The sequence below is a fragment of the Hylobates moloch genome, unplaced genomic scaffold, assembly GCF_009828535.3.
Source record: "Hylobates moloch isolate HMO894 unplaced genomic scaffold, HMol_V3 SCAFFOLD_7, whole genome shotgun sequence".
In the NCBI taxonomy this organism is placed as follows: Eukaryota; Metazoa; Chordata; class Mammalia; order Primates; family Hylobatidae; genus Hylobates; species Hylobates moloch.
The window spans coordinates 12,593,884-12,619,828 of NW_026652282.1; the positions used below are offsets into that span (position 1 = coordinate 12,593,884).

Below are 25,945 nucleotides of genomic sequence, written 5' to 3' on the forward strand. Positions count from 1 at the left end.
TCAATTAAGCATAAGGTACTATTTGTTTTCCTTAATTACTTGAAATATACTTTTATGTTTCAATCTCAGAGCAGAGACATTACCAAGGCACTTTGAATTGGGAAGTTTAATTAGGTGAACCGTATTCAGCCTTAGAAGAAAACTTGCCATTTATGATTCCAGGGGACAGAAGTCATGATTCTGTGGGTAGGCAGTGAGCTTCCTGGTTTTGCTGCTGTGCCGCTGAGGACTTGGGGACTCAGGAACATATTGCTGTCCCCTCCTCTGTTCCTGACACCGGCTCCTTCTAAGTCCTTGTGAACACACCCAGAGCAGCCTTCTTTTCTGTAGCTGCCATCCCACAGGCAGGGAGCAGAGAGCAGTTCTACAGAAACTTGCTTTGTCCAGCTGGAAAGCACAGTAATCCACATCCTTCAGGTTGGATGCCTTTGTCCAGTCCCCCAATATTAATTCTTCAATATTCAGAATCTCAAAGGGCTGCTCTCTGGAGGCCCATATATTCTCTCCTTCTCCCTCTCATCCCCCACTGTATCCCTCTGGTCCCCACCTCTTTCCCTCTCCTTTCCTCTCTGGAAGCCCATATATTATCTCCCCCGATCCCCCTCTCTGTCCTTCTGGTCCCTACCTCTTTCCCTCTCCTCTCGTCTCCATTTTCCTCTTTTTCCCTCTCTTTCCTTTTAGTCCAGGTTTCTGGCTCCTCCTGAGCTGCATTTCTTCTTAAAAGGACAATTCTCAGCCTCTCTTGAAAATGCAAAGCCTCTGGCTGGGCGCGGTGGCTCACGCCTGTAATCACAGCACTTTGGGAGGCCGAGGCGGGCGGATCACGAGGTCAGGAGATCGAGACCATCCTGGCTAACACAGTGAAACCCCGTCTCTACTAAAAAATACAAAAAATTAGCCGGGCATGGTGGCAGGCGCCTGTAGTCCCAGCTACTTGGGAGGCTGAGGCAGGAGAATGGCGTGAACCCGGGAGGCAGAGCTTGCAGTGAGCCAAGATTGCACCACTGCACTCCAGCCTGGGCGACACAGCAGCGAGACTCCGTCTCAAAAAAAAAAAGAAAAGAAAAGAAAATGCAAAGCCTCTTTCGTTATGCACTGGCAACTGTCTAAAACCTCTCAACAAAACTCAGAGGAGACTACCTGCTGGAACCTCACTAGAATTGAGAGATCAAATGGTTTTGGCTGTTTTCCCACTGGGGAATATAAAAAATACACAGTTAATTGCAGAAACAAAGCCGGGCATGATTCCATCCTAAGCAGCAATTCTTCAGGTAGCTGCCCAAAAAGGCCTGGAGCCACTCTGGACCACTGCTGATCTCCAGATACTCCCTGAGAACCATCACCTCGGCGTCCGATTCCTGAGTGTTTTTCACTACTAAATAATGACTCAGTTATCTCTTCTCTTGGCCAGGACTCCCTTGTGGAATTTGGGTCATTTGACCCTTCCTGCCTGATGCCTACCTGCCCAGATTACTGGACCTACTCAGGGTCTCTGACTACCCCACCCCTCTCCGAGTCTGTCACCTGGATCATTAAGAAGCAACCAGTAGAGATTGATCATGATCAGGTATGTTCTCTCCACAATTTCAATCTAAGGAAATCCTTGTCTGCCCATTTAAAACAAGGCTGGGCTCAGACTGTGGCATCAGTTTTAACATCTTGTAATGCTTATACATTTTTATTGAAGTGTACCAACGTCTTGTCTCAGTTTGGACATGAATTTGGGGATGTTTCAAATTAACTAGAGAGAAGAGTTAAAACACAGAAGAACATAAGTTTTTTACATCTATATTTGACAATTACATATGTCTTCTTATGCCTTGTGTATTTTATATATAAATATTAAACTCTATACAAAATCAAGACCCTTTTAAAGGGAAGAATGAAGGCTGGAAATGAATGTGTTCAAAACTCTTTAAAATCCTTAAGGAAATTCTACTATAGAATCTCAGGATAAATACAGAATTCAACATGTTTGTCCAGAAACTTTAATGTAAGTCTGTTTTTTTAACTTGGGATCTATTTTTCCCTTAGAAACTAAGTCTAAGTAGTAGTTACTATGCAAACACTCAAAATCCTGTGTAATGTATAATATAAACTACAATAATATTTACTCATACTTGTTTTATGGAATTTTTATTGATTATAAAGCATTTTCATGAGAAAAAAAGCTTCCAAATTCTTCTTATGAAGCTAGCGTAACTGATACCAACTCTCACCAAAGATTGGACCCCCCTCTGAAGAATATAAAAGAAAAAAAGAGCTAAAAAGAAAATATTAGAAACAGAATCCAGCAGTACATCAGAAGAAATATACACTTTGTCCAAGTAGCTTTTACTCCAGTAATACAAGTATGGTTCATGTTAAGAATGATATTAATATAATTCATTCTATCAGTGGATCTAAATAGAAACATCATATTATTATCATTCCCAGGGAAGTTAAAAAGACATTTGTAAAAATCACCATTCAGTTTTTGAAAATTTTTAATGAAACAGAGCTGAATAGAGACTTCCCTATCTTGATAAAAGAGATTGATCTCAGTTCAAAAGCAAATAGTAGGTTTTGAATGGAAAGGATTGTTACCATATTAAGTTTTATATTAAATTACATTCTGGAAGTAGCCAGTACAGTTAGACTGGAAAATAAAAAATAAATTAGAGAAACAATAAAAAACTACAAAAATCAGAGATAATTTGGTAATCAGTGGAATACAATATTAATTTCTAGAAATCAATACATTTGACATATATAAATCACAATCAGCTAAAAGATACGATATAAAGATATAATGTAAGAAAGGCTCCTATTTATAATGGAAACAAAAATACAAAATACTTTGGAATAATTTTAACAAGGAAAGCTAATAAGAAAACTTAAAATGTTCCTGGAGGATACAAAAGAAGGCTTGAATTAATAAAGTTAACACATTATAGGATCAAAAGACATAAAAACACTTTTTTTGTCATAAATGACAACCTAAGTTGTCATTCTCCATGCATTGTTTATTCACCATAAATTTATGTGTTCCCAATAAATATGCCAATAGGATTTTTAAATCGATATGCTATTTCTAAACTCATGAATAAAGACAAACACATAAATAGCCAGGGAAAATTCTAGAAAAATACGGGATAATTAGACTCACAAAGTTATAAAGCCTCAATAATTAAATAGCATGTTACTGGCATATGGATAAAGAGATCAATCAAGGGAAGTATATTAGCGTTCTCCAGAGAAACAGAACCAATAGGATATATATTGTATTAGTCCATTTTCACACTCCTATAAAGAACTACCTGAAACTGGGTAATTTATGAAGAAACGTGGTTTAATTGACTCATAGTTCCACAGGCTTAACAGGAAGCATGACTGGGAGGCCTCAGGAAACTTAAAATCATGGCAGAAGGCAAAAGAGAAGCAAGGACCTTCTTCACATGGTGGCAGGAGAGAGAGAGAAAGAGATGGGGGAAGTGCCACAAACTTTTAAACCATCAGATCTCGTGAGAACTCTTTCACTATCATGAGAACAGTAAGAAGGAAATCCACCCCCAGTAAGAAGGAAATCCACCCCCATGATCCCCTCCCCTGACACGGGGATTACAATTTGACGTGAGATTTGGGCAGGGACACAGGGCCAAACCATACCAGATATAGATAAAGATAAAAAAAATTTAAGAAAGACAAAGTTAGATAAATAACCCTATAAAGGTTAAATAACCTTAACTCTATAACCCTATAAAGATAAATAAAGAAAAAGATAGATAAAGATAAAGTTGTATCATAAGATATTGGCTATGTGATTATGGAGACTAAGAAGTCTTACAGTCTGCCATCTGCAAGCTGGAGACCCAGGAAAGACAGTGGTGTAGTTCAAAGGCCTGAGAGCTGGAGAGCTGATAATGTACATTTCTATCTTGGTCTGAAAGCCTGAGAACCTGGAGCTCCAAAGAAAGGAGACGATTGATGTTCCAGCTCAAGCAATCAGAGCAAATTCAACCTTCCTCTGCCTTTTTGTTCTATTCAGACCCTCAATTTATTGGATGATTCCCATCCACTTTGGGGAGGGCTATTCACTTTACTCAGTCTACCAATTCAAATCCTAATCTCCTCCAGAAACACCTTGATAGACATATGTAGACACAGTATTTAACCTGTCTGTGCATCCCATGGCCCAATCAAGTTGACACAGAAAATTAACCATCACAGGAAGAAAATAATAATTTCAGAAATATATCCAAATACATATGAGAATTTATTTTATGATAAATATAGCATCTCAACTCAGTAGGCAGGAAAGATAGAGTATTCGGTAAATGCTGTTGAGGAATAATTGAGCAGGCATTTGGGGGAAAAAATTGGATCCATCATTCAGACCTTACACAGGAATACATTCCAGATACATTACATGTAAAAACTACCACCATAAAAGTACTAGGATAAGCATAGGAAAATCCTTTTATGCCTGCAAATGTATAGGCTTTGTGGCCTATACATTTAGTCTGTTTCTATTCTTTGGATTAAAAAATTGACACATTTCCTTGACTTACATTCCTTCTAGAAAAACAAATGGACATAACATTGAAAAACAAATAAAGCAAATACATCAGAGGGTCAGTGGCCCATGTGAGGACTTTGTAAATATAATTTCAACAAAATTTTAAAATTTATTTTTCAATTATATAATTTAAAATTTTATTTTCTGGTCTAACTGTACTGGCTACTTCTAGAATGTAATTTAATATAAAACTTATGGTAACACTGAAAATTTAGTAAGGAAAACAATGCTACCTGTCATCTATAATATTATCCTAGTTGCCTATAGTTTTACCACTGTCATTGTTTGGGGAAATCCTTCTGGTCTTTTATCTATATAAATATACACAATTTTTGTATGAAAATGGAATCATTCTGTACATACCATTTTGCTGCTCTTTTCACTTAGTGATGCCTGGAACTTTTTTTTTTTTTTTTTTAAGATGGTCTTTAGCTGTCGCCTGGGCTGGAGTGCAGTGGCATGATCTCGGCTCACTGCAACCCCTGCCTTGCAGGTTCAAGCAATTCTCCTGCCTCAGCCTCCCAAGTATCTGGGATTACAGGCGCCCGCCACCACGCCTGGCTGATTTTTTGTATTTTTAGTAGAGATGGGGTTTCACTGTGTTGGCCAGGCTGGTCTCGAACTCCTGACCTCCTGATCCACCTTCCTGGGCCTCCCAAAGTGCTGGGATTACAGGCGTGAGCCACCCCACCCAGCTGCATGGAACATTTTATAGATAATGAACATCTTCAGTATTATTTTTAAGGATTATACACTAGTTCATTTCATAGATCAGATGTCATTTATCTTTGATACTTAGACTGTTTCTAATCTTCTGCAATTAGCTGAATAAAAAGAAACGTTAACTACTTGTACAGCTTTCTAATTAGTGAGGGCTTTTGTGTAATTTGCATGTACAGCCGCTGTGTGATACGTTCATTGCTTGCTTTCAGTCCTAGTTCTGCCTCTTCAGCTCTATTTGCCCTGAAGTCTTTGTTGCAAATGACTCTTCGCTTGCTTGTCTACTGTGCCCCAGGCTGTCTTCTCAGTTGTTACAATGAGGCAGATTGAGTGAGGGGAAATATGAATGGATTTTCCTGCTGGCCTGAAGTAAAGTATTTCCTTTCTTTTTTTTTTTTTTTTTTTTTTTTTTTTGACATGGAGTTTCGCTCTTGTTGCCCAGGTGAGAGTCCAGTGGCGCGATCTCGGCTCACTGCAACCTCCACCTCCTGGGCTCAGTAGCTGGGATTACAGGCATGCGCCACCATGCCCGGCTAATTGTGTAATTTTAGTAGAGACAGGGTTTCACCATGTTGGTCAGGCTGGTCTCGAACTTCTGACCTCAGTTGATCTGCCCGCCTCAGCCTCCCAAAGTGCTGGGATTACAAATGTAGGCCACCATGCCTGGCTTAAGTAAAGTATTTCATAACACAATTGGGTCTGAAACCAAGGGGCTACTGGTTGATACTGCAGCCACATCAGAGAACAAGCGGTTGATATTCTGGGTTGCTCCTTTTGCATTGAGCTGTATTGTCTAATATTGTAACCACTGGACACATGTAACCATTTACATTTAAATATAAATACATTAAAAGTAAAATTCAGTTCCTCAGTTACACTGGCCACATTTCAAGTGCCCAGTAGCCATATGTGGCTTGTGACTACCGTAATGGACCATGCAGAGGACATTTCCATCATTGCAGAAAGTTCTATTGGACAGCACCAGCATAGAGCATCCTGTCTCCAGTTAAGACACCTACATGTAGCCTGGTGTGGTAGCTCACACCTGTAATCCCAGCACTTTGGGAGACCTAGCTGGGAGGATCATTTGAGGCCAGGAGTTCAAGACCAGCCTGGGCTGAATATAGCAAGACCCTGTCTCTACAAAAAATTAAAAAATTAGCTGGGTGTGGTGGCATGTGCCTATAATCCCAGCTACTTGGGAGGCTGAGGTGGGAGATCACCTGAGTCCCAGAGGTTGAGCCTGCAGTGAATCATGATCACACCACTGCACTCTAGCCTGGGTGGGTGACAGAGTAAGACTTTAGAAAGAAAGAAAGAAAGAAAGAAAGAAAGAAAGAAAGAAAGAAAAGGAAAAAAAAATACATCTGTATGCATTGCTTTGCCCACAATACCCAGGTGCAGTGAGCAATCAATACTTATTTCATGTTCGTGATTCAGTTAAATTGTTTTATAAACCCACTTTTTTTGGTGTTGTTAGTATATGCATCAGGCCTTTCCTTTCTCATTCTGTAAGCTGGCTGTTTTGCTCATTTAAAGAGGAAGTTCTTGAGAATGAAAGAGATGAATTAACTCATCCTTGGTAAATGGATAATATGTGGGGACAGGGCCTTTGCCCCAAGTCTTTGGATCCCAAGCGCCCTCCTGGTTTCACCACCTCCTGCTGCTCTCTTTCCCACAGGACCACCATCAGGATCACCACCACCACTGGGCATTTTATTCCCTGTCAAGTGGTGAAGGCATTCTTACCCAGAAATAACTTCACCTTCTGTATCTATTTTGCAACGAATGCTCAGAATTGTAAAAATGAAAGTAATTTATTCATGAGGTAAAGCGAGTTTTCTATTGAAATTATTTATGCTTTCTGTTTCTATTTCTAGCTTGAGCAATTTCGGACCCTGCTTTTCACTTCCGAAGGGGAGAAAGAGAAAAGAATGGTGGACAACTTCCGCCCCCTTCAGCCACTGATGAATCGCACTGTCCGTTCATCCTTCCGGCATGATTATGTGCTGAATGTACAAGCGAAACCCAAGCCGGCGACCAGCCAAGCAACCCCCTAAAACGTTCATATCTAGGCAGTATTTTGCTTTTGCTTTAATATTTACTAGCTTACTAAAAATTGTTAACTAGACTATTCTAAGTGCCTGCATTTGATAATATTTACAGATGTGCATTTCTTAGCATGAGAGTGCTTCATCAGTCTTTGAGGAAGGCTATTCCATACCAGCAAGAGACACAAGTTTCTCTTACAGATACCTGTTGCTCACTGCAGCCTTGAACTCCTAGGCTCAAGCAGTCCTCCTGCCTTAGCCTCTGGAGTAGCTGGGGCTACAGGTGCTGGCCGCCTGGCCCAGCTTGTAATATCTTTTTATGTCTGACATTTTTGAGCTATCTTTTTATGTTTATCCATTAGTGATTCTATAGCACTATACGTAGGGATTATAATCAAAATTTTTAACATGTGGTAAGGCACAGACACTGACCAGAACTCAGGCCTTTCAGAAACTGCCTATGGGCCCAGACTGGTACTTCCTGGCTGAATATTGGCCATGGTTTTAGGTGTATTTTATTTTATAACATTAATGTGTATTCTTTCATAAGGGCTTATCAATCAGTACATTTGCCACAGTGTTTAGTTGTTACAAGGACATGATATGCTTACTTACTGTCAGTTTATGATATAGAAAATATATTTTGTAATTATAAGAAAACAAGACTTTTCCTATACCAGAAATCCCTTTGCATTTCCGAAGATCAGATATTTTACAAATATATGCAGAACATTTTAAAGAAAATGCCTGGCCGGGCGCAGTGGCTCACACCTGTAATCCCAGCACTTTGGGAGGCTGAGGCGGGTAAATCACTTGAGGTCAGGAGTTTGAGACCAGCCTGGCCAACATGATTAAACCCTGTCACTACTACAAATAAAAAATTAGCCAGGCATGGTGGTGAGCACCTGTAATACCAGCTACTCGGGAAGCTGAGGCTGGAGAATCGCTTGAACCCAGGAGGCGGTGGTTGCAGTGAGCCAAGATCACACCACTGCACTCCAGCCTGGGCAACAGAGTGAGACTCTGTGTCTAATTAAAAAAAAAGAAAAGAAAAAATGCTTAAAGTGCCTAGAACTTAGAATTCTTTCATTGTACATTTCCAGAAATATTTTTCTTTTTTTTTTTTTTTTTTTTTGAGATGGAGTCTCGTTCTGTCCCCCAGGCTGGAGTGCAGTGGCACTATCTTGGCTCACTGCAACCTCTGCCTCCCGGGTTTAAGCAATTCTCCTGCCTCAGCCTCCTGAGGAGCTGGGACTACAGGCTCATGCCACCACGCCCAGCTAATTTTTGTATTTTTAGTAGAGATGGGGTTTCACTATGTTGGCCAGGCTGGTCTTGAACTCCTGACCTCAGGTGATCCACCCGCCTTGGCCTCCCAAAGTGCTGGGATTACAGGCATGAGCCACCGTGCCCGGCCTTCCAGAAATATTTTTCAAAGGACTAGTAATCTAATAGCCTGTAGTTTATAATATTATTTTGTATTATTTGCACACTGTACATAGTATATAATGATAATGTTTTCTACAGTGAGAGAGCTATCCTGTCTTCCCTTTACAACTGTCTGAACTTTATTTACTCATTAGTCAAGGTTCTTTGCAAGGCAGGTGATTAACTTAAATATCTCAGTGTATACAGTGGTTTAAAAGACTTCTGTTATGGTAATAGGGAGAGAAACTTGTCAGATCGGCTAAAATCTAGATAATTCTACATATTCTGAGGAATTCATGCTCCTGTGGCTCTTGCTTATAAATATCTTGGAATGTTTCCGAATGCCTCTAAGCCTATGTTCAGACTCAGTGTTGCATCAATGACTGGTAGTATTTCTTTAATTAATATGTTTGTCATCTGGTCTGCAAAATAGGGTTGGATGAATGTGCTTAACACTACTGAACTGTACACTTAAAGATGGTTAGGAAGGAAACGGGACTACATCAAACTTAAAAATATCTGTGTGTCAAAGGAAGCAATCAACAAAGTGAAAAGGCAAGCTCTAGAATGAGAGAAAATAATTGCAAATCATATATCTTATAAGGAGCCCAAATCCAGAATATATGAGGAACTTCTATAACTCAACAACAAGAAAACCAAATAACTCAATTTTTAAAAATGGGCAAAGGACTTGCACAGACATTTCTCCAAAGAAGTTATACAATTGGCCAATAAGAACATGAAAATATGCTCAACATTGCTAATTATTAGGGAAATGCAAATCAAAACCACAATGAGATATCGTCTCACGCCCATCATGATGGCCACTATCAGAAGAACAAAAAAATAACAAGTGTTGAGGAGGATGCAGAGAAGTTGAAACCCTTGTGCACTGTTGGTAGTAATGTAAAATGGTGCAGTCATTATAGAAAACAGTACACAGGTTTCCCAAATAACTGAAAACAGAATTACCATAAGAATTACCACCAAAGCGGGATCTCAGATATTTGTACACTCATGTTCATAGCAGCATTATTCACAATAGCCAAGAGGTTCTGGAAGCATCCCAAATGTCCATCAACAGATGAATAGATAAAGAGAATGTATATACGTTCAGTGGAATATTATTCAGCCTTTAAAAAGAAGGAAATCCTGTCAAATATACAGTGTAGATGAACCTTGAAGGCATTATGCCAAGTGAAATAAGCCAGCCACAAAAGAACAAATACTGTATGATTCCTCCATGTGAAGTATCCAAAGTAGTCAAAATCATACAATAGAAAGTAGAAAGGTGGTTGCCAAGGGTTGGGGGAAGGGGAGAGGGTGAATTTGTATTTAGTGGGTACAGAGCTTGTGTTGCAAGAATTCTAGAGATCTGTTGCAAAACAAGTGTGATTGTACTTAACACTATTGAACTGTATACGTATAAGTTTGAGAAATATCTCTTTTTAAAAGGGGGAAATGTGAAGGCTTTTGTATGTATGCCCTAGGAAATGCATAGAATTCTTAGAAAGGTAAACATAGTAAAAAAAAGAAGTCTTTGTTAACTTTCTGCAGTTCACCTGTTTCAAAGTATAGTTACCTTTAAAAGGGTAAACACACAAGATATGCATTTTCCAGAGCACACAGGCTTTCCTCCTAGCTGTCTTGTTTTTATTTTTATTTATTTTTTTTATTTTTTTGAGACAGAGTCTTTCTGTCGCCCAGGCTGGAGTGCAGTGGCACGATCTTGGCTCACGGCAAGCTCCGCCTCCCGGGTTCATGCCATTCTCCTGCCTCAGCCTCCGGAGTAGCTGGGACTACAGGTGCCCGCCACCACGCCCGGCTAATTTTTTGTATTTTTAGTAGAGACAGGGTTTTACCGTGTTAGCCAGGATGGTCTCTATCTGACCTCATGATCCGCCCGTCTCAGCCTTCCAAACTGCTGGGATTACAGGCATGAGCCACCGCCCCCGGCCTTCCTAGCTGTCTTGTGAAACGATCAGTGCAAAACCCTACTGCAGTGAGTTTTCCAAATTGAAGGGAGAAGCAATGTACAGAATGCCTGACTTGCCCTTACATCTTATACCTGGTGTTCTGGCATGATTATTAACCACACTCTTTTTCACTTGGAACCATGTCCTGGTTTGCATGGCCACCTTCCCTGCAGAGGTGATAGAAACTGGCTTGAGGCAGTTTCTTTCTCCATGCCTTAGTTAGATGACCCTCAAAGTGGCACAGCAGATTTCCCTGCCTACTGATACACCTTAACAAGAAGCTTGTGTTTTTTATGCCCTCAAAAGTGTTTTACTTGTACTTTCCTAGACATAAAGGTGAAAAATGGGCCCAAGGTCTGTCAAAGGTCTTGGAAAAGAAGATTGTATTAAAATTGCTGTCCATCTTCATTAAATAATACTAGATCAATACAACCCTTTCTTTACAGTATTAGTGGTTGGTGAAAGACTTCCTTCCTATTGTTTCAGTATATGTATATGTCTGTAAAATTAATGAGATATCCTTTAACTTGTAGATTAGAAAGCGACTAAAAACTCATAGGGGATTTACTAAAGAAGCAACAATGGAAAGAAGCAGCCGATCCTCCTCAGTGCACCTTTTTCTGTTGCACAGTACAGTGCACAGCCTGCTGGCATCACCATATAGGGCAAGCTGTGACCGCCTTTCTCCTTTCCCAGGGCTACATGGTGCCAAGCAGGTTCAGTGTACACTGGTTACCAACCTGTCTGATTCCAGTGTGACAGAATACACTCACACCCAATACATTACATGAAGCAGATGTATTACTTACAGACAGGAAGCAAGGGACAAAAGAGGCCCGGGCTCCATTGTGAGCCAGTCCCCCAGGGCTCAAGAAAGCTGCCCAGGGTGGGGCTGATGGAGTCTTGACTGTATGTGCCCCACTTGCACCACAGCCTGCCTTAGGTTATATACCATAGGAGCCACATAACTCACTGGGCAAAGCTTTAAAGGACATCCTGCTTCCAGGGGAGAGAGGAACACAACCTGGCTGTCTCAAAACAGTTCCTCCCTAAATCAAGATGTTACATTCCCTAGGAGGGACAAGAACAAGGCCAAGCTGTTTCAGGCAGTTCCTCCATATCAGGATTTTGCATTCCCAGTGCATTCTACAGTTATTCTTAAGAACTATAAACAAGGAAGAAGGGAGAACTGAGTCAGTCCAAGGCCACCTGGAGAACTGTCTTGTACATGGGTTAGGGTAAAGTTGGCTATTCTAAAACCAAGCATCCACCCAAAAGAAGTCTTGGAAGACGTCTTTCCCTGTTAAATTCAAATGATGGTAATTATAGTTTGGAAGTGGAATTGGCTTTTAGAGTTACTTCTGTAATGAAATTAAGCAATTCAGGCCTATTTCTGAAAATGAATTTAGTGGTTAATTGTTAAAAATAAATGTCTAACTCCTATAAAAGGAAATTTACATTCATTTCTAACTCACTAAAAAATCTATGGCCGGGTGCGGTGGCTCATGCCTGTAATCCCAGCATTTTGCGAGGCCGAGGTGGGCAGATTACCTGAGGTCAAGAGTTCGAGAACAGCCTGGCCAATATGGTGAAACCCCGTCTCTACTAAAAAATACAAAAATTAGCCGGGTGGTTGTGGCACGCACCTGTAATCCCAGCTACGCAGGAGGCTGAGGCAGAAGAATTGCTTGAGCCCAGGAGGTGGAGGTTGCAGTGAGTCGAGATTTCTTAGAAGCAATTGTTACTTATTGTTCTGAAGTGAAAGTCTGGTCTGATTCAGAAGAAATGTTACAACTCAAACACTGATGCTTTCAGAATGGGCAGCAATTCTCAGTGTAAATTCTGATCACAGGGACCAGCAAAATTGGTGACTTGCATAGCTACAACATTCTGTGCCATCCAGGGCACTCTAGTTTGGGGATACAACTGCCAAACCTCCAACTAGAGAGTTTAGTTTAAGATTTAGTCAAGAAGCAGAAAGGTAAAGGTGACAATGTGTAGTAAACCATGATAGATGTTATAAAAGGTGGAATACTTGTACTGGAAATGCATACAGTGCCTCACCCCCTCTTGAGGTGGTCAGGAAGTTTTCACACTAATGATGATGGTGATGAGATGATGATGTAATAGCTAATGTTTTGGAGGCATTCACTATTGCTAGGCACTGTATCAGCATATAACATGGGTTATCTTAGTTTTCACAATAAAAGCGTTGTGAGATGGGAGCTATTATTACTATCTTGATTTTTACAAATGAGAAAACAGGAGTAGACATTAAGGAATTTACTCAAGATCACAGCCAACCGATGCACTGAGCTGGTCAAGGTCAACTTGGGGGTGAAGGGCATATGTGTTGCTCCAAGTGTGTCAGTATAAGAGAGATTAGGGTGAGGTTTTATGCAGAGTTTGGGCTTCAGTTGAGTAATTCTAAGGAGGGATTAGGGGAAGCAAGGCAGTTTAGTAATTGAGTATCTCAGAAACTTTAATTTGGAGGAGAACGGAACAAAGGTAGGCCAAGGAAGCTATTCAATCACTCAAATGATAGAGGTTGTTAGTCATTTTACAGCTGTAATGTATCCTTGTGAGGAACATTTTTTGCTTGGCCTTGTCCCTGGCCTTGTATGTATGTGTACATTACAGTCTGATTATTAGTTGGGATGATTTTTAGTTTCTCAATCCCTACTCATTGCCCCTGTTTAATTCCTCAACACCTCTCACCTAGATTATTGTGATACTCTAGTTTTATCTTTTAAATCCTTTATATTGCAAAGCAGAGTGATTTCCCTAAAACACAAACACAACCACAATAAGCCTCTTTTTAAAAGCTTTCAACGGTTCATTGTTGTCTCTACAGAATGTAAACAGAGCGTCTTAACATGGCACACCAGGCCCTCCTCCTTAACCTAGCCCTCGCAGCCCGTCACTACAACTGTATTCCTTGATACTCTCGAATTGCACTTTATTTTGTTTTTTTTGAGATGGAGTCTTGCTCTGTTGCCCAGGCTGGAGGGCAGTGGTGCCATCTCGGCTCACTGCTGCTGCCACCTCCCGGGTTCAAGCAGTTCTCCTGTTTCAGCCTCCAGAGTAGCTGGGACTACAGGCATGTGCCACCACACCCGGCTAATTTTGTATTTTTAGTAGAGATGGGGTTTCACCATGTTGGCCAGGCTGACTAACTCCTGACCTCAGGTGATCCACCCGCCTAGGCCTCCCAAAGTGCTGGGCTTACAGGCGTGAGCCACTGCACCCAGCCTCGAATTGCACTTTAAATTGGATAGCTGGGCGGGCGTGGTGGCTCGCGCCTGTATTCCCAGCTACTCGGGAGGCTGAGGTGGAAGGAACGCTTGACCCCAGGAAGTCGAAGCTGCAGTGAGTTGTGATTGCGCCACTGCACTCCAGCCTGGATGAAAGAGCAAGACCCTGTCTCTAATATATAAGAAATGAATAAATAAATTCGACCGGCAAAATTCTTGCTGTTCCCAGCATATTCCACTTCACCTTTCAGTGCTGTTGCTTATGCTGATCTGACTGTAACCGCATTCCCACCCTTCGCCGTCTGGGTAAAGGGCATCTTCTTTCCAAATTCAACTCTTAGCATCAGAAAGCCCTCTCTGATACTGCAGTTGAGTCACATGTGATACTGAAAAAAAAAAAGAAAAAGAAAAAGAAAAGAAAAAAGGAAAAAAAAGAAAGCTCTCCCTGAATCCCTTGGTGGACTATCTTAGGTAAACCGCATCTTTGCCTGCATCATATTATGTATTGGTTCTTCTCTGCCCCCTCCATTGTAAACTCCTCAGGGGCAGAGGTAACAGCTTTGCAGCCCTGGGAGTTAGGTTTGCTTAAGGGACCAGAACAGGTGTGACTGGCAGGGAGCGGAGTCTGGAGCTTTGTCTGAAGCGCTGATAGGTGGATCGGCGGAAGGACGCGGAACCTGGACAGGTCGGAAATAAAGCCGAGCGAGCAGCTCTGTGCGGGATGTGACTTCATGAGTGGATGCTGAGAAAAGCGGGAGAGTAAGACTTTAACCTCCTGGCCACAACACGTCCCGCTAGGGCGAGGAGGGAGACAGTGATAAAGCACTGGGCAAGTGCTAAAGCGACAATTACTTCTAGGGCGGGGTAAAAAGCCCCAGAGTATTTTTGCTGGAAGGAGATATTTATTTGAGCAGGGTTCTGGAAGACGAGGAGCCGAAGAGTACCTCTGGCTTTCCGTTTCAGGTCCCACGCTAGTGGAGGCTGCTCGGTACCCGCGCCTGCGCGTGCCCGTCTCGGCTCTTAGGCCCGCCCTTTCCTGCCAGACCTGAAGGGGCGGGGCGGCGCCGGCAAGATGGCTGCGCCCGAGAAGATGACGTTTCCAGAGAAACCAAGGTAAGCTCCGTACGGGGAGATGAGCAGGCGAGCGGGCCGATCGTGGGCATGGAGGATGTGGTGGCAGGAAGAAAAGAGAAGCTGGGCCAAGCTAAGTGAGCCACCGCGGCAGCTCGATTCCTTCCTGGTGCGCGCCCTGGTGCCCTCCCCGGACTTTCACGGGCGGCTGTGGACTCAGGCAAGCGAGGAGAGGATTAGGTTGGCGGATGGAGAAGAACTGCCGTCTGGGAGTGGGTGGATGAGGCGATGATAGATGCCTGTTCTGTAATTAAAATACAGGAAGCAACATTTCTCTCCTCGGCACCCGAACTATTTCCTTTCATTGGGCACAGAGGAGCGGGGAGCTCGGGCAGCGCTGCATTGTAGCCGCTGATCGTCGTGTATATATGTCTTAATCTTCCAGCCACAAAAAGTACAGGGCCGCCCTGAAGAAGGAGAAACGAAAGAAACGTCGGCAGGAACTTGCTCGACTGAGAGACTCAGGTAATGGGCACTTTATCCTGTTTTCTGTGTTGTGAAATTGCTCTGTCCACTACAGCGCTAACTTGAAGTCCCAGTGTCAGAAGGAAGTCAAATATTGTATCGGAGGAAAAATAGCTGTGACTTCTGCCCCCAAGGAGTTATTTAGAAACACATGTCAGAAACAATATTAACATACTAAAGGCAGGAAGAGGAAGTCTTGGTGAATGATCGCCCACTGATTCTGTGTAACTGTTTATAAAGTATCTAATATTACAGTTGCAAGCTTCATGAATTACAGCAGCTAGCACAGTCCTTGCACACATAGTAAGTATTCGGTGAATATTTTTCTTCGTAAAACCAGCAGGAGTTGAAGGTATTAATTAGACGTTTTGCAAGTTTTTCTCAAACTTGACTAATATGAGACCCTTTGCTTACCCAAATTATTATGTTATTCAAATATATATCAACATAATACTAGTTATGAAGCTCATTTATTTATTTTTGAGACAAGGTCTTGTTCTCTTGCCCAGGAGGGAAGTGCATCGGCACAACCACAGCTCACAGCAGCCTCCACCTCCCAGGCTCAAGCAGTCCTCCCACCTCAGCCTCCCAAGTAGCTGGGACTACAGGCATTCACCACCACACCTGGCTAATTTTCTGTTTTCTTTTCTTTCTTTTTTTTTTTTTTGAGATGGAGTCTCGCTCTGTTGCCCAGGCTGGAGTGCAATGGCACAATCTTGGCTCGCTGCAGCCTCCACCTCCTGGGTTCAAGCAGTTCTCCTGCTGCAGCCTCCCGAGTAGCTGGGATTACAGGCGCACGCCACCACACCCAGCTAATTTTTGTATTTTTAGTAGAGATGGGGTGAAACCCCATCATGTTGGCTGTAGGGACCAGCCCCACAGGGTCGGTGGGTCTCTCCCGGTGTGCGGTGACGAGAGAGTGTAGAAATAAAGACACAAGACAAAGAGATAAAAGAAAAGGCAGCTGGGCCCGGGGGACCACTACCACCAATGCACGGAGACCGGTAGTGGCCCCAAATGTCTGGCTGCGCTGTTATTTCTTGTATACAAAGCAAAAGGGGTAGGGTAAAGAATGTGAGTCTTCTCCAATGATAGGTAAGGTCACGTGGGTCACGTGTCCACTGGACAGGGGGCCCTTCCCTGCCTGGCAGCCGAGGCAGAGAGAGAGAGAAGACAAAAAGACAGCTTACGCCATTATTTCTACATATCAGAGACTATTAGTACTTTCAGTAATTTACTACTGCTATCTATAAGGCAGAGCCAGGTGTACAGGATGGAACATGAAGGCAGACTAGGAGTGTGACCACTGAAGCACAGCATCACAGGGAGACGGTTAGGCCTCCAGATAACTGCGGGAAAGCCTGACTGGTGTCAGGCCCTCCACAAGAGGTGGAGGAGCAGAGTCTTCTCTAAACTCCCCCGGGGAAAAGGAGACTCCCTTTCTCAGTCTGCTAAGTAGCGGGTATTGTTCCTTGACACCTTTTGCTACCGCTAGACCACGGTCCACCTGGCAACGGGCATCTTCCCAGATGCTGGCGTCACCGCTAGACCAAGGAGCCCTCTGGTGGCCCTGTCCAGGCATAACAGAAGGCTCACACTCTTGTCTTCTGGTCACACCTCACTATGTCCCTTCAGCTCCTATCCCTGTATGGCCTGGTTTTTCCTAGGTTATGATTATAGAGCAGGGATTATTATAATATTGGGATAAAGAGTAATTACTACCAACCAATGATTAATGATATTCATATATAATCATATCTAAAATCTATATCTGGTATGACTATTCTTGTTTTATATTTTATTATACTGGAACAGCTCGTGTCCTCGATCTCTTGCCTCAGCGCCTGGGTGGCTTGCCTCCCACAGTTGGCCACGCTGGTTTTGAACTTCTGACCTCAGGTGATCCACCCGCCTCAGCCTCCCAAAGTGCTGGCATTAAAGGCGTGAGCTACTGCCCCTGGCCCACCTGGCTAATTTTTAAAATTTTTATAGAGATGGGATTTCACCATGTTGCCTGAGCTGGTCTCGAACTCCTGGCCTCAAGCAATCCTTCCACCTTGGCCTCCCAAAGTGCTGGGATTATACGCATGAGCCACCACGCCTGGCCTGAAGCCATTGTTTGACTATAAAACAGTATATGGGCTGGGCGTGTGGTGGCTCATGCCTGAAATCCCAGCACTTTGGAAAGCTGAGGCAGATGGATCACCTGAGGTCAGGGGTTCGAGACCAGCCTGGCCAACAAGGCGAAACCCTGCCTCTACTAAAAATACAAAATTAGCTGGGCTTGGTGGCAGATGCCTGTAATCCCAGCTACTCAGGAGGCTGAGGCAAGAGGATCAGTTGAACCTGGGAGGCAGAGGTTGCAGTGAGCCGAGATCGTGCCACTGCACTTCAGTGTGGGCAACAGAGTGAGACTCTGTCTCAAAAAACAAACAAACAAACAAAAATGCATTTATAAAGTATAAAACTAAATTAAATTATGCATTCAGTAAAATTTAAATCTACATCAGGTAATGCTAGGGATGATGTGAAACTGATGCTCCTCACAATATGTATATGGCACTGATGGGAGTTTGGAATGCCTCTACTAATGTTGCCTTATGGTTATTTACCACTTTTTCTATGAAATTACTGTAGAACCTTTATTTGTACAGCTGGTCATTTGATCTTCACATGGCAAAACCTAACATTTATGTATTAAATCTGCCTGCTTAATGCAATAAAATTAGGACTTAGTTATAAAATTATGTAGTAGTTATAAATCCAGATGGGAGTGCTGAAATCACACAGTAGTACTGGGTTATAATGATTGTCATCTGCATTATCCAGAATATGCTTATGAAATTATCCTAGACAATTCTTAAAATCCAGAGACCATGGCCTCAAGTAACTAGGATTCTTGGACCTTGAGAAACATAGCCATAGAGGTTTTATTTACCATTGGTGTTCCCGATTAATTATTTTAGTGTCAGTAATGGGATATTTAGAATGGAAGGAGCAGTGTGTTTACCTGCAACCTGTGTTAACATTTCTGTCTTATTAGTTGAAAACTCATCCACTAGAGGCAGAACAAAGCATCAGGGATAAAAGGAAAAATAGGATAGGTTGGAGTTATTGAGGCTCTTATTGTACTTCCTCTCTCACCCCTTGAAATTTTCAGCTACTTTACTTTGTTCATTTAACCTGTTTTATTCTAAATATTATATATTCTAAATTTGTTTTAACTTCTTCCTCTTTTTCTTTTCCTGCACTAAATCCTATAACAGCTGGTATTTGTGTTGTTTGGATTTTTTTTTCCTTTTTACTTAGCAAAATGTGTTCAGAATGAGCCTCTGTGGAGAGTCAGGCGAGTCGTATCCCGTGGTAGTTTAGTCCATTTTAACGGACTAAATCCAGGTCACTGGTGTGTCAAGATTATATAACTAATGGCATATCCAAGACTAAGCACCTGTCTCTGCACTTCTGCTCCTAGTTTTGCCCACTCCAACTCACAATTCTTTGCCTAGTGGTACTTCATGAATACTGTAGACTATCGAACACTCCTGGTTTTTTTTTTGAGACAGAGTCTCACTCTCTTGCCCAGGCTGGAGTGCAATGGCACAGTCTTGGCTCACTGTAACCTCTGCCTCCAAGGTTCAAGTGATTCTTCTGCCTCAGCCTCCTGAGTAGCTGGGATTACAGGTACCCACTATCATGCCCAGCTAATTCTTGTACTTTTGTAGCGATGGGGTTTCACCATGTTGGCCAGGCTGGTCTCGAACTCCTGACCTCAGGTGATCCGCCCGCCTTGGCCTCCCAAAGTGCTGGGATTACAGGCGTGAGCCACTGCGCCCGGCCAGGAACACTGCTGTTTATCGTAGCACACGGTGGATGGGCAGATATTACCCAGAAGGCTAGAATGTTGAGTGTTACTGTAAGAGTGCCTTGGCAAATGATTGGAGTGCCTTCGCAAATGATTTCCGGAATAGTGAGCTCTTAATTACAGATAGCTTCTTTGTCACCCAGTTCTACTTGAGATAACCTGAAACAAGCTACCTCGTCAGAAATTAAGATATTAAAAGCAAGTTGCAAAACTATAGCGTGATTCTGTGTGTACAGTTACATGTACAGGTTGAGTATCCCTTATCTGAAATGCTTGCATTGTATTTACCAGTTCAGCATCCCAGATCCAAAAATCCAAAATTCGAAATGCTCCAACGAGCATTTCCTTTGAGCATTGTTGTCACTCAAAATATTTCTGATTTTTGGATGTGGGGTGCTCAACCTGTATAATACCATTGGATATGCATTTGATCCTTGAACGATGTGGGAGTTAGGGACTCTGACCGCCCCCCGCCCCTCCGCACAGTCAAACATTTGCGTGTAAGTTTTCACTCCCCCAAAACTTACTATTAAGTGCCTACTATTCACTGTAAGCCTTACCAATAACATAAACAGTTGATTAACACATACTTTGTATGTTATATGTATTATGTACCATATTCTTATAATAAAGTAAGCTACAGAAAAGAATGTTACTAAGAAAATCCCGAGGAGGAGAAAATATATTTGCCCTTCATTAAATGGAAGTGGTTCATCATAAAGGTCTTCATTCTCCTTGTCTTAATGTTGAGTAGGCCGAGGCGGAAGAGGATGATTTGGTCTTGCTGTCTTGGGTGGCAGAGACAGAAGAGGTGGAGGAGGTGGAAGGGAAGGCAAGAGGGTAGACGGCACTTGGTGTAACTTTGCAGAAATACATTATAATTTCTGTCTGACATTTTTGCTTTTTCATTTCTCTAAAAATGTTCCTGTACAATACCAATTCTTCCACCATTTACTTTAGTTTAAATGCATTAGTTTTCAGTTTAGAAGGGTCCATAAAAGAAATCAAAAGCAATCTTGAATAATTGGCCCTTCTGCCAGATTGTCTAGTGTCAATTTGTTTTCTGGCACTGCTTCACCTAAGTTTTCTTCCTCATCACCTTGCACTGGTTTGGAAGGACTCATCCCCATCAAATTCGCTTTTGTTAACTACTCTGGTGTGTCTGTTAGCTCTTGAATTTCTTCAAGATGTCTTGAGACCCTTCACCCCCACCCCCCTGCACTTTTTCCCCCCCCATATTTACAATCTCTTTCACGATTTCCTTGATTGGCTCTGTCTTAAGTCCTGTGAAGCCGTGCACAATATCTGGACCAGTTTTTTCTCCAGCAGGACTTTGTTTTGGGCTTGATGATTTTCATGGCTTTTTCTATAACAACAATAGCATCTTCAGTGGGATAATCTTTACGCACTTTCTTGATACTGTCTGTGTTAGGGTTCTCTTCCATAGCATTGACAGTCCTTTCCGTAGAGTACCACATGTAATGAGCTTTAGAGGTTCTTACGACCCCCTGGTCTAGAGGCTGAATTAGCAACATTGTGTTTGGGGGCAAGTAGACCACTTTGACACCTTCGGTGTTGAACTCATGGGGTTCTGGGTGGCCAGGGGCATTGTCCAGTATTGAAAGAATTTTAAAAGCCAGTTCCTTATTGGCAAGGTACTTCCTGACTTCAGGGACAAAGCATCAGTGGAACCAATTCAGAAAAAAAGGATTTCCATTGTCCAGGCCTTCTAGTTATACAACCTAAAGACAGGCAGCCGATGCTGATCTTTTCTCTTCAAGGATTGGGGGTGGGGGTTGGCAGCTTTATAGATAAGGACAGTTCTGATCATAAAGCCCACTACATTTTCATGAAACAGTAGAGTTAGCCTGTCTCTTTTTGTTTTCAATCCTGCTGCTTGCTTCTCTTCCTACTAAATGTCCTTTGTGGTGTTTTTCTAGAATAGGATACTTTCATCTGCATTAAAAACCTGTTCAGGCCAGGCGCAGTGGCTCCCACCTGGAGTCCTAGCACTTTCGGAGGCCAAGGCGGGTGGATCACGAGGTCGGGAGTTCGATAGCAGCCTGGCCAACATGGTGAAACTCTGTCTCTGCTAAAAATACAAAAATTAGCTGGGCGTCCTATTCAGGCAGATATCCTTTCTCCTCAATGATTTTCTTTTTTGTTTTTTTTTTTTGTTGTTTTTTTTTTTTTTTGAAATGGAGTCTTGCTCTGTCACCCAGGCTGGAGTGCAGTGGCATGAACTTGACTCACTGCAACCTCCGCCTCCCGGGTTCGAGCAATTCTCCTGCCTCAGCCTCCAGAGTAGCTGGGATTACAGACACGCACCACTGCGCCCGGCCATCATGACTTTTCTCTGCTTCTTGAGAGCACTTCCAGCATCACTAGTCGCACTTCGTGTGAGACTCATGATGTTATTCAAGGTTTACCATTTTGTAGTAAACACAATGAAAAATACGCCAGAGATCACTTCTTACAGCCATACGCAATTTACTGAAGAGATGAACTGCTCATGCAGAGATGAGTAGTGTCACAAGGTGTTTTAAGTGAATACTCATAATATTTGAACTCACTGCAATAGCAACAGGAAGTGGCTATGAAATTATTACAGTAGTACAGTGTGTACTACAGTTAACTTTTTCTTCCTTCTGTACCTCATTGGGTGCATTTTTTTCCTTGTTTTGTACTACAGTTAATTTTATGCAGTTATGATTTAATACTGCATATTTGTGTTTATTTACATTTTTCTCAACTGTGAATGTGCCATATATGGTCTATAAATATAAGTTTTGATAAATTTTAACTTTAAAAAAAGTTGTCAATGATTATGTTGTAGCACAACTTTCATAGTAATATTCAAGGAAAAATGTTTGAGACCGAACTTCTCTGTCTTGCAATGGAATGAAGTCAGATCATTTTGTTTCAAATGCTTTTTTTTTTTTTTTGAGACAGAGTCTCGCTCTGTCGCCCAGGCTAGGGTGCAGTGACGCAATTTTGGCTCACTGCAACCTCTGCTTCCCAGGTTCAAGCGATTCTCCTGCCTCAGCTTCCTGAGTAGCTGGGATTACAGGCGTGCACCACGATGCCTGGCTAATTTTTTTATTTTTAGTAGAGATGGGGTTTTGCCATGTTGGCCAGGCTGGTCTCGAACTCCTGACCTCAAGTGATCCATCCACCTCGGCCTCCCAAAGTGCTGGGATTACAGGCGTGAGCCACTGCTCCCTGGCCTGTTTCAAATGCTTTAAGCAAGAGAACAATAAAACACTTAACTTATGTTGTAACAGTATCTGTACATGTGCTGCTCAAGCCAGCACAATATTGCTTAACAGTATCTGCATTAACTTTTTTTTTTTTTTTTTTTTGAGACAGTGTTTTGCTCTTGTTTCCCAGGCTGGAGTGCAGTGGCGCGATCTTGACTCACTGCAACCTCCACTTCCCGGGTTCAAGCAATTCTCCTCCCTCAGCCTCCCGAGTAGCTGGGATTACAGGGGCTGCCACCACGCCCGGCTAATTTTTGTATTTTTAGTAGAGATGGGGTTCACCATGTTGGCCAGGCTGGTCTCGAACTCCTGACCTCAGGTGATCCACCCGCCTTGGCCCCCCAAAGTGCTGGGATTCCAGGCGTGAGCCACCACGCCCAGCCCTGCATTAACTTTTTATAATAGATTTATATTTATGGTAGCAAATGATAAAATAGACTAGTATGTACATATATTTTATGCATTCATGACATACCTTTCTCTTAATTTTTTTCAGTGTTTCTAGGCCATGCCACTTATCTGCTATTTTTTTTTCAAATTGTTGCAAATCTCCCCTAAATGTTCCAGTGTATTTACTGAAAAAAATCTGTATTTAAATAGACCAAGGTGGTTCAAACCTGTATTGTTCAAGGGTCAACTGTATTGCATTTATATGTATTGCATATGTCCGATTGTACACGTGGGGAAAATGCTGTACCCAGAACTGTTAGCAATCAGTTCTGTGGAGTATATGAGCTTGGTTTCAAGGCGATGGGGAGTTGAGTGAGTCAGTCAACAGGTATTTGTAAGTGTCAGCTGTGTCTATGCCCTGTCTAATCTATGGGCATGCCTCCGCAAGCAGTTAGGCCATATCCTCTGTGCCAGGTTCTCTGGCCCTTTAAGTACATTAGATCATTTAATTATCTGAACAATTAGATACTATTTTATATGATTGAGAACTTATTCTACATTTGTTGCCCGTTTTAATTCCAGTTGCTGAAATAATAAAGTTTACTTACTTAAGAAAAGTAAATTATTGTAATTATCTAAGACTGGATGAGCCTTCAGTTAGAACTGTACTCAACACATGTGACAGAGACTCTTTTTTTCTTTAAGCCTGACATCTGTAACATTTCTTTATGATTATTTCAGTCTTCCATTTCTCTTCCACTTTCACTGATTTTTTTCCCAAATTTTGAATGGGAGAGGATGTAAATGTCTATTCTATTAAAAGTTATTTTTTCATGTTTTTATTTGGAAAATGTTCTAATCTACAGAAAGTTGAAAAAAAAGAGCACAGTAAATATCCATGAACCCTTCAGCAAGATTTGCCAGTTGTTCATGTTTGGCCTTTCTTTCTCTCTCTTTATTTAAAGAGATACATACATAGAACATTTTTCTGAACCTTTTGGATGGCAGTTGCAGATAGCAGCACCTCACCCCTAAATTCTTCAGCTTGCAACTCCTGAGAATAAGGACATTCTCCCACAGAACGATGATACCAAACTTGCACCTGAGTACATGAGCAGTAATTCAATGGTATCATATACGGGCCATATTTAAAGTTCCCCAAACCAGGATTGATTGTTTTGGAAAACTCAAGCCAGTTATCTTGTGGAATGCCCTGCATTCTGGATTATTCTGTCTTCTCATGATTAACTTCAGGTAACGACACTCTTTAGAACAAAGGATTACAGAGCAGATGTTGTAAACTTCTTATTGCATAAATCATGAGACCTATCACGTCAGGTTGTTGCACTCCAGGTGATGCTAACTGTGGTTAAAGTGTTACCCACCCAGGGCCGGGCATGGTGGCTCATGCCTGTAATCCCAGCACTTTGGGAGGCCGAGTCAGGCGGATCACGAGGTCAGGAGATTGAGACCACCCTGGTGAACGTGGTGAAACCACGTCTCCACTAAAAATACAAAAATTAGCTGGGCATGGTGGCACGCGCCTATAGTCCCAGCTACTTGGGAGGCTGAGGCAGGAGAATCGCTTGAACCCAGGAGGCGGAGGTTGCAGTGAGCCAAGATCGCGCCATTGCACTCGAGCCTGGTGACAGAGCAAGACTCCCATCTCAAAAAAAAAAAAAAAGTGTTACCCACCCAGATCACTCGATTGGAAAGCATTGCATTTTTTTTTTCTTTTCTAATTAGTCCTCATGTCTGGGGTGATATGTTGAGATAGTGTGAATATACTCTTCCCAGCAAGCTTTCATTCGATGTTTTTAACGTCTTTGTCTAAATTTTTACAGTGGGGGTTGCAAAAGTGATGATTTTTCTACTTAAGTTTTTCTCCATTTTTTAGTTGCCATTCTTCTGTGAAGATGGATGTTCCTTTCCACACCCCCACCACCTTTTTTTTTTTTTTGAGATGGAGTTTTGCTCTTCTTGCCCAGGCTGGAGTGCAATGGCACGATCTTGGCTCACTGAAACCTCCACCTCCTGGGTTCAAGTGATTCTCCTGCCTCAGCTTCCCGAGTAGCTGGGATTACAGGTGCCTGCCACCATGCCAAGCTAATTTCCTTTTTAAGTATAATTGTGGAACCATTGATTAATTTTTAAATGTAATGTGCTATCTGCCACCCCTATTGTCCTTTTTGATGCTTGCGTTGTACCAAAGAAGGTTGATCAGAGACCTTTTTGTTAGAAAGTTTAAGAAAAATATTTTTACCATAATTTTATACATTAAAGATTACATGTATTTTTTTCCTGAATTTTTGACCAAGGATTTGCAGTGCTCAGTTTAATAAAACATGTAAATTCCCTAGGACTCTCACAGAAGGAGGAAGAGGAGGACACTTTTATTGAAGAACAACAACTAGAAGAAGAGAAGCTATTGGAAAGAGAGAGGTCAGTGCTAATTGAAACACTTAAAGTGAATGAAGTTATTTTATTGGAATATTATCAACCTTTACTAACCAGTACTAGTCTTCTGTATAAAATCTTGTATAAAATAGGTCTTATAAAATACCCTCTATAAAGTATTTAACTCTGTAGTTGATGGGCTAAAACTAGATGTTATTTTTTTTAAAAATGGAAGTACTTTTCTTCTGTTTTTGCTAATTTATAATTGTTTTTTTTTTTCTTTCTTTTTTTTTTTTTTTAGACGGAGTCTCGCTCTGTTGCCAGGCTGGAGTGCAGTGGCATGATCTCAGCTCACTGCAATCTCCGCCTCCCAGGTTCAAGCGATTCTCCCGCCTCAGCCTTCCAAGTAGCTGGGACAACAGGTGTGCGCCACCACACCCAGCTAACTTTTGT

General features: G+C 42.0%; 2 protein-coding genes across 3 annotated transcripts in view; both read left to right on the plus strand.

Moving 5' to 3' along the window:
• Positions 1-8,210, plus strand: part of CA5B (carbonic anhydrase 5B) — a 119,386-nt gene extending 111,176 nt beyond the window's left edge. Inside the window, exons 5-6 of the mRNA XM_032756621.2 lie at positions 1,412-1,567; positions 7,159-8,210. Of these exons, the coding sequence (XP_032612512.1) occupies positions 1,412-1,567; positions 7,159-7,338 (336 nt within the window). The 3' untranslated portion in view covers positions 7,339-8,210. The remainder of the gene's footprint in view (positions 1-1,411; positions 1,568-7,158) is intronic.
• A 270-nt stretch (positions 8,211-8,480) lies between these two features.
• ZRSR2 (zinc finger CCCH-type, RNA binding motif and serine/arginine rich 2) overlaps positions 8,481-25,945 on the plus strand; it is a 41,868-nt gene continuing 24,403 nt past the window's right edge. For both annotated transcript variants that reach the window (XR_009214274.1, XM_032756622.2), the window contains exons 1-3: positions 8,481-15,100; positions 15,504-15,583; positions 25,456-25,537. Coding sequence is in view for 1 of the 2 variants with exons in the window: in XM_032756622.2 (XP_032612513.1) it covers positions 15,060-15,100; positions 15,504-15,583; positions 25,456-25,537 (203 nt within the window). In the remaining variant the exon portion in view is untranslated. The remainder of the gene's footprint in view (positions 15,101-15,503; positions 15,584-25,455; positions 25,538-25,945) is intronic.